Source organism: Moschus berezovskii, chromosome 7 (genome assembly GCF_049115385.1).
Source record: "Moschus berezovskii isolate FMDL1 chromosome 7, NW_MosBer_1.0, whole genome shotgun sequence".
In the NCBI taxonomy this organism is placed as follows: Eukaryota; Metazoa; Chordata; class Mammalia; order Artiodactyla; family Moschidae; genus Moschus; species Moschus berezovskii.
In genome coordinates, this window is record NC_142466.1 from 36632828 (window position 1) to 36651707 (window position 18880).

General features: G+C 35.6%; 1 protein-coding gene across 6 annotated transcripts in view; it reads left to right on the forward strand.

The window, feature by feature from the left end:
* NFIB (nuclear factor I B) overlaps positions 1-18880 on the forward strand; it is a 261129-nt gene that overhangs the window by 192686 nt on the left and 49563 nt on the right. For all 6 annotated transcript variants that reach the window (XM_055428211.2, XM_055428214.2, XM_055428215.2 and 3 more), the window contains exon 6: positions 832-950. In XM_055428211.2, the coding sequence (XP_055284186.1) occupies positions 832-950 (119 nt within the window). The remainder of the gene's footprint in view (positions 1-831; positions 951-18880) is intronic.

Genomic DNA, 18880 nt, shown 5'->3' on the forward strand with positions numbered 1-18880 from the left:
CATGGCTCTAAATATTCATTTTTCTTAGTTATTGTGATAAAACCATGTTTTCTGTATTAAAATATATTATTTTGGAAGTATACCATTGGGTTTGAATTTGGCAATGACGATTTTCATGGTTGACCTTAAGAGTAAAGGATCAACAACTGTATTTTTTTAGGAAAAGGTAAATAAGATTATATGAAACAGTTTATAATCAGTGAAGTACTATAAATTTTTAATATTATTAATTATAGGGTTACTACTTATAATTAGTATTTAATAAGTGCCAGCCACTAAATGTATGAGCTTTATATTTAATAACTCATTTAATCCTCCCTACAATTCTCCTTTGAACAATGTTTTATTGTTTCCATTTTACAGATAATTAAATTGAGTTTAGAAAGGTTGTGGACCTTACTTATCTGTGAATTCATATGAAAGGATTACATTGTTAATGGCAAGTGCTGTACAAATGAACATTATTAATATTGATAATAATTATGAGTTAGGTGCAATCTTAATAACAGTTTTTAAGTTAGTACACATATCACACATTAAGAATTCACTTTTTAACTACCAAAAATAGTATTTTACTACTGGAAATATATTTCAAAAGGTAAATATAAGAAACATCCTATTCGTTAGACAAATACAGTTCTACTCTGTTATAATAAATGATACATAAAACTGGAAATGTTTGCTACTCCTGTTGATGTCTTATTTCTGGGATATTATTACTTGTGTTTGTGGAAATTTCTCCAGTAAGAATATTCTTAGATTGTAAACTTTCAGGTGCTACTCATCTTCCTAGAATTCCCATTAACATTAACTGTTGTCATATTTTAACAGCAAAAGACCCAAAACTATATCCATAGATGAAAATATGGAACCAAGTCCTACAGGAGACTTTTATCCCTCTCCGAATTCACCAGCTGCTGGAAGTCGAACATGGCACGAAAGAGATCAAGGTTAGTAATAAGGAGTTGCCTCTAGGGACAGTGGAGGAAAATGTCAGCTCCTTCCATAAGTTTCAGTTAGTCAAAATTTCATAATTGAATCAATATGGATTATATTTTTTCATGAAATGATTGCAGTACAATTATTTTTAAGGTTATGTACTGATCAAATGTTGTTGAAGTTACAAAATTCCCATATATTTATGTGTTTATTGAAATTGAACTTTTTTTATTAGACAGAATAATATTTTAGAAACCTCAGTATGTGTGTGACTGATGATGGTCTGGCCATATTAGTTAGCTGGATTATAGCAGGAGCATAAATTCTAATTCAGTCAGATCAGTTTGTTCCTCTTAATGGTGTATTTTAAGGTGGAGCCAAACTTTAAGCGGTTCTCAGGTGCTAGTATACTGAAAGTTCTCGTTTAAAGGAAACCATGCTTTCTTTTGGAAGTAGGTATAACGTGAACAATAAATAAAAGTGTGACGTTAGACACTTGATGTCTGAGTCAATCTAGTTATTTCTTCTAGATGAAACTATAACCTAACTCTAGGGCAGCTCTAGGAACAAGTATAAATTTCAGAAATAGGTATTCTTTGACTCTCTGAATTCATACTTTGCTCTTTTTCTTTCTTAAAGTATATGGGGTTAAATATATTTCATCAGATATACTCATGCCTTTTTGCCATGGTTAGAGGGAGATTATTAAAATGGAAACAAAGATTAGCTAACAATCTTTGTTGGTATGTGTGCAAAAATGACTTATAGCAGCAGAACAATGTGTATTTGAAAATCGTCTTTAAAATTCTCCATTTAATTAAAAATGTAAAAAAAAAGCTCATTATCAGTGGTTTTCAGTCCATAACTTGGGTGAGTGTATCTGAGGGTTGAGGAGTTGCATGTCCAGTAACCTCAGGAAACCAAATAGCCCTGAAGCTTAGCAGTTAAAAGCCAAAATTCAGGATTCCCTTTCTGCTGCTCCATGTTTTTCTACTGAGTGCCATAGGATTTAAAGAATAGTGAAATAGTCTTCACTGGCAACCCACTCCAGTGTTCTTGCCTGGAGAATCCCAGGGGCGGGGGAGCCTGGTGGGCTTCCGTCTATGGGGTCACACAGAGTCAGACACGACTGAAGTGACTTAGCAGCAGCAGCAGCAGGTGGAGTCAGGTGGGTCTCCTTTAGCATGCTAAGATATTAAGTAGTAAAGCAGGGGGCAGGGTGGATGAAGATGGTAGCACAGGCAAGCACTGAGGTGGGGAAGTGAGTTTCAGAATGGCCATGTGTGTGCCCTGTGGCTGGAGGCTGTTTGTGTGAATGGAAATAATGGAAGGTCATTTTAAGGAAGGATTTGAAAATCAGCTGAAGAGTTTGGGCTCTGAGATCCTACCCTACCTCCCCAATCTATTCTGTAGACAGAACCATATTTTAAAACATAATGTCATATCACTCCCCTGCTTCAGTTACGTCCGGCTTCTCCTAGGAGAGAATCAGGATTCCCTCACGCGATTCACAGATCTTTTTGGTCCTCTGGCCTCTGACCACTGCTCCAGTCTCAGCAGGGGCTGTCTGCTTCCTTCTTGCACTTGAGCCTACTGCTTTGTTTAGATTTGGAAATGTAACACCCAAGACCTTCATATAAGCCATGCCCTCTGGAACGCTTCTCTTCTGACACAAATTCTTGGTCATTTTTCATGTCCCAGCCTAAATTGAGGGATTTCAGTTTGAAACCTCTTGACACCTAGTATTGTTCTCTCACTGTACTTGTAGTGTGTAGTTCCGTATTTGCTTATGGGATTAATTGTCTGAATCTGTCTACATTGAGAGGACAGAGACTGTATCTGTTTTGGCAACTGTGTATTCAGAGCCTAGGAACCATGTGCAATACTTAGTGCTCAGTAGAGGCAAATAGATGTTTGTTGGCTGCGTGAACCACTGATAGGTGAAACCCCAGTCTCATTAGCGAAGGCCAGAAATAACAGGGTCTTCTTCAGGCTTGCAGAAGTAAGAATAAAAGCAAAACCCTCAACCCTTTATATTTTATTGTTTGTTTTACTGACATTGTCAGCTTTTTCTAAAGAAAACCATATTTTCCTCATCAGAAAATTGTTCTGGAAAAGATTCTAATGGTAATGACAATGATCCTGTGAATGTGTGGCAATGGATGTGTTGTGCAGAAGTGTAGGTGTTCTTTATTATATAGAGTGTCACTCTGTAAGAATTGATTCCTCTCTCAGCCTGTTGAATAAAGCCAATTTCAAATCATATTGTAAAACATTTTTGAAAAGTAGAAGGGAAACTGTCATTCTTTCTCTTTGTAAAATCATTGTATTGTCTTGGTGATTTTCTTTTGTCAAGATGACTAGGAGTATTGGAGAAGTCTGTAAAGGCATATTATATTAAGAGTAAGGAGGAATGATTCATTTTCACACGTGCTTAAAAAAAACGTGTGTCACTTTAATTCTGAGACCCTGAAGATTGTGTAATGTGCACAATAAGCCGCTGTGGGAAGACTTCAACTATAATGAAAACAGGAGGCAGGACGGTACTATCTTTATGAATTTCCTAAACCAAAGGCAGTCCTTTTGTTCAATGAAAATTGCTTTCTTCAGATTTGCAAAATAAAATGCCCCATGGTTGTTCTTGTCCATCTTCACATGTTCTTTAGTCACACTTGCCTGTCGTCTTGAAGGGAGTATTCTAAAGGGCATATTGAGTACCACTTGATATTGTAATGGCTTTAGTACATGTCTAAAAACCCCTGCACTAATTGGTATTCAGTGACTACTTACTGGTTGCTTAAAATATACTTGTGTTTATAATTGGCAGAAATGTTTAAAATTTACTGTTAATTATTTCCTGCATCTGCCTTATTCTGTTCATGTTAATTTTGCACTAAACTCTACACTTGCCATAGTCCTTAACAAAATTGAGTGAACTATGTGAATCAAAGACAGTAAAATTATGGACAGTATGTGTCATTCCACCTTTCCTTATAATCTGAATCACGAACCAAAACCTTTGAGATTTATTCCAAGTAGATAAAAATAAACAACATAGTGTAACTAAATGATTATCCTCATTTCATTTAAAAAAATTAGGCAAAACTTTATAATACAAGATCTAAATTCATGCAATGAGAAATGATCCTGTAATTTTAACAATTTAATGAAAAAAGTGTTTTTATTTTAGCATATTACATAGCTATTTTTTTTGGTCTTTCAAAATGCAAAAAAGTTACATTTCATAAAATCATTGTAATTTTTAGTTTTGTAGAATATAGGACATTTTAAAACTGAACAGTGCTTAATAGTGTTAAACATTTTGTAGAAATCTTTATAATTTGCTTAATTTTCTTCTGATAAATAGTGCAGAAATTAAATTTGCTAGCATCTATATTATATAATATTTATGTTTTAGCTTTGTATTCTTTTATATATAAAGGAAGAAAAAAGAAAACCGGGGCAGTAACAAAGGGATGTACAGGTGCTATTACATTGTTTTCCTAGATTCTAGAATATTTTTTTCTTGCTTGGTCTCTTTTTTAATTTCCTAGTCTTAAACTGCGTGACTGCTTTTACCACTATTGACAAGTTAGTTTCTTGGATACTGCTTTCCATCATTTTAGATTTTAATAGTTAAATTAATTGAACCAGGTCAGCTTATCAATTTGCTTGTTGAAAGTTTCTTTTATTATTCTAATAGTTAACCTCACAAAATATTCCATCCGAGAACTTGTCTACCTGAAATTTCTTCCACCTGAGCCAACTCATAGACTAAATTCCTTGTTGATATAATTCCCTTGAAACCATTAAACTAGCCCTTTGTAGGAGAAGGCAATGGCAAGCCACTCCAGTACTCTTGCCTAGAAAATCCCATGGATGGAGGAGCCTGGTAGGCTGCAGTCCCTGGGGTCGCTAAGGGTCGGACACGACTGAGCGACTTCACTTTCACTTTTCACTTTCACACATTGGAGAAGGAAATGGCAACCCACTCCAGTGTTCTTGCCTGGAGAATCCCAGGGTCGGGGGAGCCTGGTGGGCTTCCGTCTATGGGGTCGCACAGAGTCGGACACGACTGAAGTGACTTAACAGCAGCAGCAGCAGCAGCCCTTTGTAACTTATGATGTAATAGGAAAAATAGAGACAGGTCTGAGTTTTTCACCTAATTTAAGTTGCTTTTTTGGGACTCAAGCTTGTAGTATTTTCAAGGTCAGATATTTAATAGACTAAAAATTTTATCTAATATTACTAGTTGTTCAAATACTTATCAGACTGAGAAGCTGTTAAATTTGCCATTTATAAAGTCCAACTGTATATTACAAATACTTTTACTATATCACTAAATTTCTATTAAATAGTGTTTTAGGAGTTTTATATTCAGGCTTAGATGAATCAGCGATTATTAGAATGGCATAAGCAGATAAATAATTTTTTATTATTTATTTTATATATTTTTATTATTTATGCAAAATATGCTTCACAGAGAATAATGTAAATCAGATTATGAAGAATCTGTCTGCATGACCATCTTACTTTTGAGCATTATGAGAAATCTTACACAAGAATCAATGAATTGGTATATTAGCAAAAACTAGCACTACTTAGAGGTATATTGGTATGTAATTACAATTTTAAGAGCAGTTTAAAAATTTATACTGGACTCTCAAACAGTCAATCTTTAGGCTTAGTGTTCTGCTTGTTGAGGTACTAGAAAAAAACACTGTTTAAAAAAGTTATAGTTCGGTCATACAAATAAGTCTCTTCAGCTAGTTTTTTTGAAGTTGTAATATATTGCCAAACTCTAGAGATTTATTTGTGATAAATTTGCAAAGGTTCTGTTTAGTAATAGAGTCTTATATGTTGTGCTCAATTTCAATTTGCACTTTATAGAGTTCTATAAGGATATGGTATTAAATATCCAATGAATTAAGCCAATAGCCTCAAGGGAACACTCGGGGCTAAACAATAATAATGCCAGCTTAGTATCATGCATTTAATCAAGTACAGGAAATAAATAACAGTCAGTAGAATGTGGTGACACCGATAGAACCAGAATCAGAAACTTGCCTTTCATAATTCAAGTTTAAAGAATGTTAATAGATGTGCTAGATATAAGAGCATTCAACTAAGTTTGGAAAATTTTATTTATAAAAAACTTTAAATTTCTTATTCATAAATCATTTTGTAGAATATTTAATATGCTACTGTCTGCTGTGAATATGAATATCTCTGAGTGGATATTGATAGAATGTGTTTACTAAGTTTGTGACCTTAGAACCCTTTTTCCCACCATCTAAGAATCTATAGGGAGACTCCATCATACATTCAAACTTTAAAAAACAGTGCTCTAGCCCAAACTACAGTCTGACAAATGATAAACTCTCAAGGTTTTTCCAACTGTAGAAATAGGTGAATGAGCAGCGTTCACAAATAGTTGAATAACTAATAACATTCAGTGATGTCCTAGAAAAATGCAAGGAAACAGCTTAGTAATCTTCTGAATGTTTAAGTTTCCTTTGGGGGCCAGATAGAACAGCAACAATTCCTTACATCCCTAGAGTTTGTATCACAAGGATTAAATATGAAATGTCCAAATATCAGATTTTGAATTAAAATCAAAGATACAAGTGATCTTGAGGGATACATGTTGTTTAAGCACAATTTTAAAGTTTTTTTTTTCTTTTTTTTGGTTAGCTTATTATTAAAAAAAAATATCAAAAATCAAGAACTTACAGTTCTTACAAAACTTGCAGTGAATTTCCATATATCATTATGTTATTAGAGGGCAAACTCTGGTGATGCCTTCATCACAGTCTTCTCATCTTCTTCAACCACATGGCTGTAGATGAAAAATCACATTATGAATATCTTTCAAACAGGAAGGAAAACAGTACATTGTTGGTGAGGCTTTCATCAGAATCCTTATACTGACTACTATTTAACAGATGTGTGTGCTCTTTTCATGTGTTTTGGATGGAGCACAACCTGTGTACATGTTAGAAGAGACAATGCTACTTATAAGTGGGAAGTGATACTCAACTTCTGTTCTCTGGAGCCTTAATACTTTGAAAATACAGCATTTTGCAGAAAAACCTCCATGGATAATTGGTTTGAGAAAAATAAGTTTCTGTGTGATTCTGTGTCTTTAGATTGGGGAAACACAGCCTCAATGAGGGAGTGGAAAACCCATGGGATACAATGTGCTTCGTGATCATAGAGTGCCCTAAAAAGTTTCTTGAAATGGAAAAAGGTTTTATTTCAAATCCATTATGCACTGATTTCCTATTTAAGTTTATTTTGAAGTAGCTTGGAAACCCAGTTTCTTTTGAGTTATTATTATACCAATATCATATAAAATAGGAAGTTGATTTTTCAGACATAAGAACACAGATTATTAGAAGCCTTAGTGAAAGTCACTCAGTCCTGTCCAACTCTTTGTAACTCCATAGACTGTATCAGTTCAATTCAGTTCAGTCACTCAGTTGTGTCCATCTATTTGTGACCCCATGGACTGCAGCGCTCCAGGCCTCCCTGTTCATTACCAGCTCCCGGAACTTAATCATACTCATATCCATCGAGTCAGTGATGCCATCCAACCATCTCATCTTCTGTCGTCCCCTTCTCCTACTGCCTTCAATCGTTCCCAGCATCAGGGTCTTTTCAGATGAGTCAGTACTTCTCATCAGATGGCCAAAGTATTGGAGTTTCACCTTCAGCATCAGTCCTTCCAAAGAATATTCAGGACTCATTTCCTTTAGGGTTGACTGGTTTGAATCTCCTTTAGTCCAAGAGACTCTCAAGAGTTCTACAGCACCACAGTTCAAAAGCGTCAATTCTTTGCCACTCAGCTTTCTTTATAGTCCAAGTCTCACATCCATATGTGACTACTGGAAAAACCATAGCTTTGACTAGATGGACCTTTGTTGGCAAAGTAATGTCTCTCCTTTTTAATATGCTGTCTAGGTTGGTCATAACTTTTCTTCCCAGGAGCAAGCGTCTTTTAATTTCAAAGCTGCAGTCACCATTTGCAGTGATTTTGGAGCCCAGAAAAATAAAGTCTGTCACTGTTTCCATTGTTTCCTTACCTATTTGTCATGAAGTGATGGGACCAGATGCCATGATCTTAGTTTTCTGAGTGCTGACTTTGAAGCCACCTTTTTCACTCTCCTCTTTCACTTTTTCAAGAGGCTCTTTAGTTCTTCTTCACTCTCTGCCATAAGGGTGGTGTCATCTGCATATCTGAGGTTATTGATATTTCTCCTGCAATCTTGATTCCAGCTTGTGCTTCTTCCAGCCCAGCATTTCTCATGATGTACTCTGTATATAAGTTAAATAAGCAGGGTGACAACATACAGCCTTGACATACTCCTTTCCCAATTTGGAGCCAGTCTGTTGTTCCATGTCCAATTCTAACTGTTGCTTCCTGACCTGCATACAGGTTTCTCAGGAGGCAAGTCAGGTGGTCCAGTATTCCTATCTCTTTCAGAATTTTCCACAGTTTGCTGTGATCCACACAATCAAAGGCTTTGGCATAGTCAATAAAGCAGAAGTAGATTATTTTCTGGAACTCTCTTGCTTTTTCAATGATTCAATGGATGTTGGCAATTTGATCTCTGATTCCTCTGCCTTTTGTAAATACTGCTTGAACATCCGGAAGTTCATGGTTCGTATATTGTTGAAGCCTGGCTTGGAGAATTTTGAGCATTTCTTTGCTAGCATGTGAGATGAGTGCAATTGGGCAGTAGTTGGCTCATTCTTTGGCATTGCCTTTCTTTGGGATTGAAATGAAAACTGACCTTTTCCAGTCCTGTGGCCACTGCTGAGTTTTCCAAAATTGCTGACATAGTGAGTGCAGCACTTTCACAGCATCATCTTTTAGGATTTGAAATAGCTTAACTGGAATCCCATCACTTCCACTAGCTTTGTTCAGAGTCATGCTTCCTAAGGCCCACTTGAATTTGCATTCCAAGATGTCTGACTCTAGGTGAGTGATCACACCATCGTGGTTATCTGGGTCATTAAGATCTTTTTTGTATAGTTCTTCTGTGTATTCTTGCCACGTCTTCTTCATATCTTCTGCTTCCATTAGGTCCCTATCATTTCTGTCCTTTATTGAGCCCATCTTTGTATGAGAGGCTCCCTTGGTATTTCTAATTTTCTTGAAGAGATCTCTAGTCTTTCCTGTTCTATTGTTTTCCTCTATTTGTTTGCATTGATCACTGAGGAAGGCTTTCTTATTTCTCCTTGCTATTCTTTGAAACTTTGCATTCAAATGGGTATATCTTTTCTTTTCTCCTATATAGTCCATGGAATTCTCCAGACCAGAATACTGGGGTGGGTAGCCTTTCCCTTCTCCAGGGGATCTTCCCAACCCATGGATCGAACCCGGGTCTCCCGCATTTCAGGATGATTCTTTACCTTCAAACTCCTTATTTTACAGGTAAGCAACCCAGGCTTCCTGGGTAGCTCAGTGGTAAAGAATCCCCCTGCCAATGCAGGAGACATGGGTTCGATCCCTGGATCAGGAAGATTCCTTGGAGAAGGAAATGGTAACCCACACCAGTATTCTTGCCTGGGAAATCCCATGGATAGATGAGCCTGGCAGGCTACTGCAGTCACAAAGAATCAGAAACAACTTAGTGACTGAGCACACACACCCCATTTAAGTATGAGAGGCTGTCTCATCTAGAGTGTCTAGATATTAAGACCAGAACCTTAGTCTTCTTTTTCAAAGGCTAAGTTTTTTTTTTTTTTTTAATTTTTCTGTTATCCTGCCACCCACCTAGGGAATCAATATAACTTACCTATGTAGGGAGAAATGGACTAGGAGAATCTGAACACTGCTTAACATGTCTTGGCAGTTGGACAGTTCTCATAGGGAGTTTCATGGAAGGTTCTTTTAAGCCTTATAGAACTAGAATAAAAGTAGAGAAGAATTTATGGGTTTTTAGGTTCTAGAAGAATTGTCAAAACAATTTTGAGATGGTAAAATTTATATCTTCTTTTTTAAAAAACCTCTTACACTTACACTTTGTGCGATGATCAAGTTTCTGAACTAGGAAAAAAGAAAGGATATGAGTGAAATGTGGAGGAGAGCTGGTTTGAATATTTAAGCATGCTATTTAAAGTTTAAAAAAACTTTTTGTTATAGAGAATGTCAAAAGCAGAAAGAATCTTAAAGTGAACTTCCATGTACCATTTTTCAGCTTTAACTGTCATCGATATTTTGCCCATCTTGTTTCATTTAGTATCTCCCAGGTCTTTTTTTTTTTTTTAGTATCTTAAAGTAAACCCCAGACTTTGTGTCATTTTACTTGTGAATACTTAAGTTTCTAATAGACATTGAATGTTGTTTTTAATACAACCCCCATATCATTATTAACTTAACAAATACAACAATAATTCCTTAATATGTACTGTATAACTCATGTGTGAGTTCCCCAGAATATCTTACAGGTTGTTTGTTTAAATGAAGATCCAAAACAGTCCATATACCATATTTGTATTTTCAACTAGTCTTTAACCTATAATTGTTCTATTAACTGTTTTTGTATTTATTCCCTTTTATATATCATTTATTTGAAGTTTTTTGTTCAACAAATGCATATAAGTGAGGTAAACCAGACCCTTCTGCCATTTGTGGCTACCATTTATTGAGCACTTACTCTCTTTCCGGATTGAGCTAACGCTTTAGATATATGTTTCTTTTCAACGCACTTTAGAAGCAAACTTTTTTTTTTCACAGCTTGTTAAGCCGATTAGTACAGTGGTTAAGAAATCTGACATAGAAACACAGATCATAAATAGCAGAGGTAGAACGGAGCCCTTGTCTCTTCAGTTACAGAATCCATGCTCATTATTACTATATATACTGCCTTCCAAAGAAGTCAGTCATGCTATGTTCATGGTTTTGCAAACTGGTTACCAAATCTATATGAGTTTTTCTTACACAAAATTTCATTACAAAACACAGATAATGACAGAAGAATGTACAAACGTCAGGGATTCATGAATATAGTCCTTGGGCTGAACTCGGCTTAAGCATCTCTTTTCCTTTTGATAATAAGATGTTGTTAATAAATAATCCTAAAGTCTAGAATGTCTTTAGTAGAGGTGTGTGATATGCATTCAGTTTGAAGTGAGCTAAGTGTGTCAACCAACCAGTCCATTCTAAAGGAGATCAATCCTGGATGTTCATTGGAGGGACTGATGCTAAAGCTGAAACTGCAATACTTTGGACACCTCATGCAATGAGTTGACTCACTGGAAAAGACTCTGATGCTGGGAAAGGTTGGGGGCGGGAGGAGAAGGGGACAACGGAGAATGAGATGGCTGGATGGCATCACTGACTCGATGGACATGAGTTTGAGTGAACTCTGGGAGTTGGTGATGGACAGGGAGGCCTGGCGTGCTGTGATTCATGGGGTCGCGGAGAGTTGGACACAACTGAGCGACTGAACTGAACTGAACTGAAGTGTGTCAGAATTTAAGAATTACATTTAATTGATCAGGAAATTGTAAATAGTGGTATGGCCTTAGACAAATCACTGAATGTCAGTAAACTGAGTTTTTTCATCTGTGAGATGACAAAGTTGATACTAAGGTAACACTGTGTTCTAATGTTCTGGATTTTAAATTAATCGAAGTCAGAGATTTTATAGATCTTTAATACTTGAGTCTTTAAGCTTTCATTAACCTGAATATTTTTGAAAATTCTAAAGGTTTTCAATTTCCTAAATTATTTTTTAGATGTTTGTTTTAAATACTCTCATTGAATAACATGATAATTGGCTCTGTAGGTGCTTGGAGACATCATATGTTTTGCCTTATACCTGAGGAATGTGCAATTCTCACAAATACATGCCTTGTCCTGCACCATTCTGGTACAACAAATGATTGAGAGAGACTGAGCTATTATAACAGAACCTTGTTATGGGATCAGTGTCTCCTACTTTGAAAATAAATGACTCAGCCAGACGGTAACATTTATTTTCTCTAAATGACTAGGGATGTAGCAATAGGAGACCATTATCCTGTGACAATATTCTGTTTCATTGACATTATCTCACAAATGTAATTGGTCCATTACTAAATAGAGGTTTTGTTACTGATCAATTTCACGTGCTTTCTAAAACCATTAGGATAATAAATTTGCCATCATAGTAATTTCATTGACAGGATGTTCTTTTTTTCTTCATTTACATTTGTTAAAGGAAAAATATAGATTTAGATTGAGCTTAAACACTACAATTTATAAGAGTTTTGACTACTTTTCCATTAAGAGAAATGGAATATTTTGCAGAGTAATCATATTTACATTGAACTGCCAAAGTGACGACTTTATAATTTTCATGATTTTTTTTTGTCTGCTATACTAAACCACATCAAATCATAATTGTTCCTAAGCAATTAGTTTACTACCTCAGGTTAATGATTTTATCTGAAATAAGTTCCAAATCATTTCTAGGACTTTCCTGTAAAACCACTAAAGTAACACATCAGTAAAATCAACCCTAACTATTACCAGCGTATATAGTAGCACCATTAGTAACAACCTAAACCTTGAGATGTCTTACAGCATAAATGTTTCTAAATGCATGGCTCTTCCCCAAATGTTCTCTAAAAAGTCATCTGTAATCTTGTTAAATTAGAACTCTTCCAGTATCTCTCTGACTTTTACAGTTAAGGTTACGGTATTGATTTTATTTTATAGTCCATGGCTCTCAGATGCTTAACACTAATAAGCCTCTATAGCCAAGCAGTTCTCCCCAGAGGCTTGGCAAATAACAGCTATTTACCTATGCCAATATTTAATAAGCATCTAAAATATACTCCAAATCTTGCATAATTGTTTGGTGTTTTTCCTCCTTTAAAATTAGATTTTCTGGCATTACTCAAGACACTTTATCCTTGTCTGTCTGTTAAAATGAAATTGCTTAATGGACAAAAGTATTTTGAAGTGCTTTTAAAAATGAAGTTTTCACTTATTCAGTATTCACTCTTTTAACATTGTTCCTCATTATTCAAGACTTTTTTTCTTTATGTATCAGGAAGGTGTTTGTGAGCTTCAAAGGGGTTTGAGCTTTAACTTGGCATTGGGTGTTGGTGAAGCTTGGAGACTTTTTTTTTAATAGAGTTGTAATAAACAGAGACTTGTAGAAACATGCTGCTTACAGGCTTGAGTTGGAATATACTATATAGAGAGACTTAAATTATCACAAAAGTTTTCAGACTGCTCAAGGATACAGTATTATACTCAACTATAGTTAAGATTATATAACTCAAATATTATAAAGTAAGAATTTTCATATATTTAACATGAAGACTACCATATTTTCTGTTTTCTCCTTTGAAAAAGAACTTATTTCTTAAAAAAAAAAACATTGACAAATCTTATTGAAGATGATATCTTATCTCCTCTTACTGTAGCTTGCTGATTTTCCAAAGCTATTTTAGAGTGTGGCAAATATATATATATATATGGAGATACTTAACATGGCAGCTAATTGTTTTTTGAATCATCTGGCATCATCATCAAACTACTGTAAGGAGATTAAGTCCCTAGGTTTTGTCATAACATTCAGAGCTTTTGTTAACTTGGATTGTATGGGAAGGATTTATTCATATTTGCCACAGAATCACAAAATTTTACATTTAGAAGAGTCCTTAGAAACAGATATTCAGATATTTCTTTTCACTTGCAATCTCAAAATTCATTATTTTGCCTTTAGTCAACTAGATTGCAAATGTTATATTGAAGCATTTCATTTTGCATTTTTGCAACATCTAATACCTAAGACCAATGAGGCATTTCCTTCTTAAAGTGTAGTGTTTGGCACACTATCAATATCCGATATTGTCCACCTGTCCTTGAGAACTATTTAAAATATTCTATGGAGCTACAGGCAGTATTTTTCTCCAAATAGTATTTTACCATTTTTTATTATAAAAGTAAAAATTATTTGTGGGAGATTTGAAAAACAAACTGTCAATTATAAATAAGAAAATAAAAGTCACTTATAATTCTATCATGTATAGATAACTCATGTTAATATTTGGACATATGCCAGTCTATTTTCTCTATATATATTTTTATGGATATCCTATATATTCTATTTCAAGTAAATTTTTTGCACTAAATTGGGCTTGTATATGCTGTTTTGTAAATGGTTTTCTTTTTTTTTTTTTTGGTCTTTTATTTATAATATAACAGCACGTTACCATGTCATTCAGGCTTCCCCAGTGGCTTAGCAGTAAAGAATCCAGTTGCAATGCAGGAGACTCAGGAGACCCGGGTTCAATCTGGATTGGGAAGATCCCCTGGAGGAGGGCATGGCAACCCACTCCAGTATTCTTGCCTGGAGAATCCCACGGACTGAGGAGCCTGGAGGGCTACAGTCCATAGGGTCACGAAAAGTCAAACATGACTGAAGTTACTGAGCATGCACACACACCATGTCATTCAATTTCCACTTCATAATGACCACAGCGTATGTTACCCTTTGGCTGTACTATACAGTTTTATAGGTCTACTTTGCTCATGAATATTTAGATAGTTTCCAACTTTTTATATAATTAATAAAGATACAGAAAAATCATTGCATACAAATCTTTGTACGTAAATCTGATCATTTTGTTCCTAGCTCTATTCAGTGGCCCTGTACCTAGTACACTACCTGGCATTAAGTTACCAAATATAATAGATAGATGCTCAATGAAATGTACTCTTACTGTAGAATTCCTGAGTTAAATATTATGTCCATTTCTTAGGCTTTTGATAAATACTGGCACAGAGTCTGGAAAGATCTTATCAATTTACATTCTCACTAGCAGTGCCTGAGTGGTTTGTTTAACTCCACTGTCATATCCATACTAATTAGACAGAGCACAGGGCTCTATGCGCAATTTTGAAGCATGTCCTCTGACATGTATTTAAAGAACAGTGAATCAATGCCTTATGAGTCTACTCATGCATCTTTTTTTTCTCATTTATCTTTCCTTTAAGCCATTGGGCATCCAATTACATCTTTTCTTCCTGGGATCCAGGAGAGCCCCCACCCCATTTCTTTGTGGAAGAAACAGGGAAATGTAGAGGACACCTAGTGGAATGTTAATAACTTTCAAGTAAAGACACCTAAGTATTCTCCCTCCTTTCTTGTCCTCCAGACATGCTCCCTCTGGGTACTTCCCCACATCTTTACATTATTTACAGGCAAAATAGGAAAGTAAGGGTCAGTATTTCCTTGGTTCCCCCAGGGAAATAATAGAAATAAATACATCAACACTCTGGGCTTGGTAATTTCAGTGTTTTACATAGCGTTTTTTAAGTTATAAGTAACCTCTTCTCTAAACTTTCCTCTCTTCCCCATGATTTACCCCCAGGCAGAAATGGAGAAGGAGAAACCTTGGTCTCTTTTAGAGCTTAGTTGGCAGAGTCATCTTTCCTACCTTCTCCCTGTCCTCTGGGCACAGGGCCCAGGCTGTTTCCTTGTCTTGGGACTGACTCTAGATTTATGGCCTAAAGTACAAGTATCAGATTTCCAGCTCCTGAACTCGTCCCACACACCAGATTTAGTGGCCTCTCATTTATTATCTCATGTATTATAAATAGCGTTATTATTTTATACAGATGGGTCATTTCTTTTTCATGCTGTCACCCAGCTTTCACCCCACCATTTTCATGGGAAGCAGGAATTCCCCAGTTTAGCTCACATTCATATTTCACTTCATTTTGTGTTGTTTGACAGAGTTTCAGTGTTCAACGTGTTGACCACCTTTGCCTTCTTCCAACAAGGAGTTTGGTCTCTGAAGAGATTTTCTATATCCAGAGTTTGTGTAAAATTTTAAAGCTTCTTAAAACTCTAAAAAGTCTAAAACCTGTCAAAAAAAAAAAAATAAAGGAACCCGGGAAACTATGAGAGGTATTAAGTTAGGAAGACTTGTCATTATAATACAGTCTTATCAAATCCCAGTCGCTGGACTCCCTAAGCTGTTTTCCCACAAATGCACTTTTCTTCTTTGATCTGTGTCATGCTTATTCCAAAGGGCCAAAGTTTCATTGCACCTTGAGTTTTCCTCTGAAAAAGAGAAAAGAAAAAAAGGAATTCTGTAACATCTGCTCAGAAGCTTGGTAATGTGTAAAATAGAGACATTTTTAACAATGATTATAGCTATTTAAGCACGTAGTAATAAAATATACCTTCATATTAAATACTGGAAAATAAGAGATGTTAGCAACAGGTGATTTGTATCTAGAGGATTCTTTTAGATTTGTTTATAAGTGTAGCAGATAAATGAGAAAGACAACTTACTAAGATGTAAAAGGATTGGAATTTTAAAAGATTTTGAGGAAATTTACTTCTTTGTTAACTAAATGAAATATGTTTTTCTAAACTGTAGGAATGGCACAGTTAATATATTTTAATTTAGTGTTATGCTGTGCTTGAAAAGAACAGCTTCATAGGCACTCAAGAATTCATGTGTGATCTTACATAATTGACTTCAAATAGTTGTAAACCTGTATACCGTCTCATACAGAGAAAAAGAATAGGAATTTTTTTTTTTTAAAGAAAATGATACGGTTTCTTGTAGGTGACAGAAATTAGATTTGTAACATTCATCTACTGAAGCATATGGGAAAAGATAACATATTGCTCTCCTGCATGTGAAGAAGGAGCAGGTGTCCCAGGCAGGCAGGTGTTAAGGTGGCTGTTTGAGCTTGCCCTAGATCACGAGTTGACTTCAGTGAAGTTCTGCTAACAGGTGGCTAACTGATTGGAGTGCCACGTGACATTTATCCCGGGAGCGACTTGGATGACAGGCTGCTACAGACTGAGGAAGGGGTCTTTGCTTTGATGAAGAAATTGCCAAAACTCATGTCTCATTAGTGTTTCCTAAGGTTCTTTGGAAGTGAACAACAGTTTAATTAAGGGCTGACGTAAAAACGTTTCTGCACACTTTCCCTGCAGCATTTTATCACATTAGAATTGATCAAAATTGTTGCCTTGGGCTGACTTGAACAGATATACATCTGGGGCGCCATTTGTGCAAGCTGCCGACGAGTCAAGTACATACGCTGTGTTTCACAGCAACGCTCTTCCTTTGTAGATGAAATTACCTTGTTGGGAGATGAGTTGATGTAGCCGCTTTATTTGCTTATACCTTTATCTCTTTGAAGTGATACTGTGAAATGAATGACACATCAGGGTTTAGGATGTATGTATGTCAGAGTGCCAACAATATTATAGTATGGCTAGTAAAATTTCTGTGTTAACATGCTTTTGCAAAATATTTATTTAAAGGTATGCTTAAGTCTAAATGAACCAACTTATGTAAGTATTCTACATGAACCTTTTCTTACATGGTAAACTTTTATTAAACTAAACAATTACTGCTAGTAAACTACACAATTTAATTAATTGTGTAATTTAATTTAATTAATTTACTACTAGTAAACTACACAATTGGTTTCTAAAGCCATAGCTAATTGTCCAATTATACATGTAAGCATGGATGTGGACACTGAAGATGAGCACTGTCAATGTGAACCTCCTTTAAAAAGCAACAGACTCCTAGCTTTTTGCCATTTAGAAGAATCCTTTCTATAACCCAATATTATCACACTTGCAGTTATTTAATAGATTTTTATAGTTGATGTCCGTCTTCTGTGCTGAACTATGAGTATCGCCAGCACAAGGAACAAGTGGTCTTGTTTAGCATCTTGAACTTTATGCCTTGCACTTTTCTTACACTTCGTAGAAGCTCAGTGACTGATTTGGTTCTTTCTGTTCACTTTACATTCAGTTCTTTCTCATCTGGTGGTGTCTATCCACTCCTGATAGATTTTAAGACTGACTGTGGTTATTTCACTCATCCTACACTACTGGTTATCATTCACACAGATAGCTTCTTTAGAGATTCTAAAATAAACTGGCTAGATACAATGTCTGCTCTACCTCTTCTTCCTTCTTTTAATTCTAGATTTTAAAAATTCTTTTTGTGAGTAGCATGATCTTCTATCTCCCACGTTTTTTGTGCCTTTGATAAAATCATCTTCTATAGGTAGTAAGACATTAGTCAGCTTTTTACAAAATGTACGTGTGTGTGTGTGTGTGTGTGTACGTACACACAGATGCATACAGATGCATGCTATGGATGTTCAGTTCAGTTCAGTTCAGTCTGTCAGTCGTGTCCGACTCTCTGCGACCCCATGAATCACAGCACGCCAGGCCTCCCTGTCCATCACCAACTCCCGGAGTTCACTCAAACTCATGTCCACAGAGTCGGTGATGCCATCCAGCCATCTCATTCTCGGTCGTCCCCTTCTCCTCCCGCCCCCAACCTTTCCCAGCATCAGAGTCTTATCCAGTGAGTCAACTCGTCGCATGAGCAGTTTCACTATGGATGTAACAAGTACAAAATAATAATATAATAACAATAACAAAATAATAATGAAGTAATGATCAAGTAATATAAGAAACAATCAAAAGATCATTAAGGAAATCTAGACCTCCAAAGTTCTTTATGAGGGATTACTTGAAAATAAGTCAAGTTGGTTCAGTGGATGAAATATTGTTCTGTAAATGGAATAAGAAGACAGAACGACCTAATTTTCTAGCCTGAGGGACTATCATATGCTAGGAAAGGCGCTGAGTTAGAAATACATCCCCCATGGCCTTTTTCACTTCCAAGACACCATAAACAAATTAGCCTAGCTAAAGTTTAATTGAATGATAAGGAAATATTTATGTAAAAATGTGGTACCATGCTAGATCTTAAAATGAAGATACCATTTGAAGAAGGTGATTCCAGCTACTCTTATTATGATGAACCACAATGAGGAATATTTAAGGAGTATAGAAAGGAAATTCTTGTTTAACTCAATACAAATCAAATGGGTAAATTGTGGAAGAGAAAAAAATAGAGTTTTGGAAAGTTTTCC